This window comes from Suricata suricatta, chromosome 5 (genome assembly GCF_006229205.1).
Source record: "Suricata suricatta isolate VVHF042 chromosome 5, meerkat_22Aug2017_6uvM2_HiC, whole genome shotgun sequence".
Classification (NCBI taxonomy): domain Eukaryota; kingdom Metazoa; phylum Chordata; class Mammalia; order Carnivora; family Herpestidae; genus Suricata; species Suricata suricatta.
The window spans coordinates 4,569,876-4,571,542 of NC_043704.1; the positions used below are offsets into that span (position 1 = coordinate 4,569,876).

The following is a 1,667-nucleotide window of genomic DNA, read 5'->3' on the forward strand; positions in this document are numbered from 1 at the left end:
CCCCCCCCCCCCCCCCCCCCCCCCCCCGAGATCAGAGAGTCTCCAGCCCATTCCGGCCAAGGTCCAAACTCTTCGGTGGGCCCTGGGGGCCTGCAGATGCACACCCTCGCCCACTGTCTGCACCTTGTCCGAGCTCTACTCCATGCCGACGTGCCCACTGGCCTCCTCCCCCTCCCCAGGGGCTCACCCTCCACCATCCGCCCCCTCTCCCCCACTTGGTGGAGGGAGTTTGTTCTAGTCCTTTCCGCCCCCGCCACCCCCGTGTGTCCCCGCCCCTCCCAGAGCCTTGCCCATGGGACCAGCCACGTCGAACCCCAGAGGCCGCAGAGCCCTGCTTGATGAACAGGCGACGGCTCCTTGGCTCCACAGCCACACTGGGGCCGCAGGAGAGGGCCCTGGCGTCCAGGGACGGGCCGCGGGGGTCACACCCACCTCCATCTGCTCGTGAATCCAGTCCAGGAAGGAGGTGATGCGTGTGTAGACGCCAGGCTTGTTCACGTCGGCACAGCCGATGCCGAAGCTTGTCGCCCCCACCAACTTCCACACCCTCCTGTCCTGACACACCAGCGGTCCCCCGCTGTCCCCCTAGAGGCGAGGAGGGAGGCGCTGCCGTGCGCGGCCCTTGTCTCGGGGTCCCCCACTCTATCTCAAACTCAGCTTCACAGCAGCTCCACATCACGCCCCCAGCCTCCAAGAGATGACGCTGGCACTCCCAACCTCGGGGTCCCTGGCCCCCCGGGAAAGTCCTCCCCAGCAGGCTCCCTGCCAGCTGCTGGATGCACTGAGCCGTGAAGGTCAAGGCAGCTCAGAGGGAGGGTCTGCCTGGTGGGGGTTGGGCTCAAGCAGGGATGGAGTCTCACCCGCTGTGGCTTTGGAGGCCTAGATTCACGGGTTCCCACCTGCCTGCCGCCCCCCACCGACCCCATGCAAACTCTGAGACAGGGCTGGGGCGGGGAGCACCCTGGAGACCCCTCCCACCACCGGCAGCCAGGCAGAGTGGGTGCGTTGGGCACACTCAGCCGGCGGCCAGGAAAGGGAGTGGTATCTTGAGCAAACTTCTCCCCCACACCCTGTAAATTTGCTTTTCAGTCAGTCACGGGGAAAAGTCAAGGGCGGGCTGTCCCACAGGCTGGGTCACTGCTGGAGCTTCACCTGCGGCTGTGGCCCCCGGGGGGTGGGGGGCACCACGGGCCCCTACCTGGCAGCTGTCCACACCGCCCTGCAGGTAGCCGGCACAGAGCATGGAGGGGGAGATGATGCCGCCGTACACCTCCCGGTGGTTGCACATCTTGTTGGAGATTAAGGGCACAGCGGCGTGGTTGAGGACCGGGGAGGCATCCCCTAGGGCAGAGCAAGGGCAGAGTGCACCGTGAGGGGCCCCGCTGGGAATCCCGCGGCACACGCCGGACAGGGTGGGGGGCACGCTGCTACACGGGGGCAGGGGGGCCGCTCTTGGAGGCAGGCGGATGGCTTGTGCGCTGCGGCGAGGTCCCTGATGAGGGGGCCGTGCAGCCCCGTTGATCCACACCAGGGCCACTCACTTCCCCAAAGTGGCCAGTACTGGGGGGGGCAGCAGTAGCCAGTATGGACCCCCCCCTCAGGGCCTATCTCAGGCCAAGTGCTCGGCCCACGCCAGCCTGTGCAGTCCTCAGAGCTGCCCGGTTTCA

General features: G+C 67.3%; 1 protein-coding gene across 4 annotated transcripts in view; it reads right to left on the reverse strand.

Annotated features, from left to right (window-relative positions):
• Positions 1-1,667, reverse strand: part of TMPRSS3 (transmembrane serine protease 3) — a 30,281-nt gene that overhangs the window by 11,378 nt on the left and 17,236 nt on the right. For all 4 annotated transcript variants that reach the window (XM_029938897.1, XM_029938895.1, XM_029938898.1 and 1 more), the window contains 2 exons: positions 1,199-1,341; positions 433-585 (listed from right to left, as the gene is read on the reverse strand). In XM_029938897.1, coding sequence (XP_029794757.1) covers positions 433-585; positions 1,199-1,341 — 296 coding nt within the window. The remainder of the gene's footprint in view (positions 1-432; positions 586-1,198; positions 1,342-1,667) is intronic.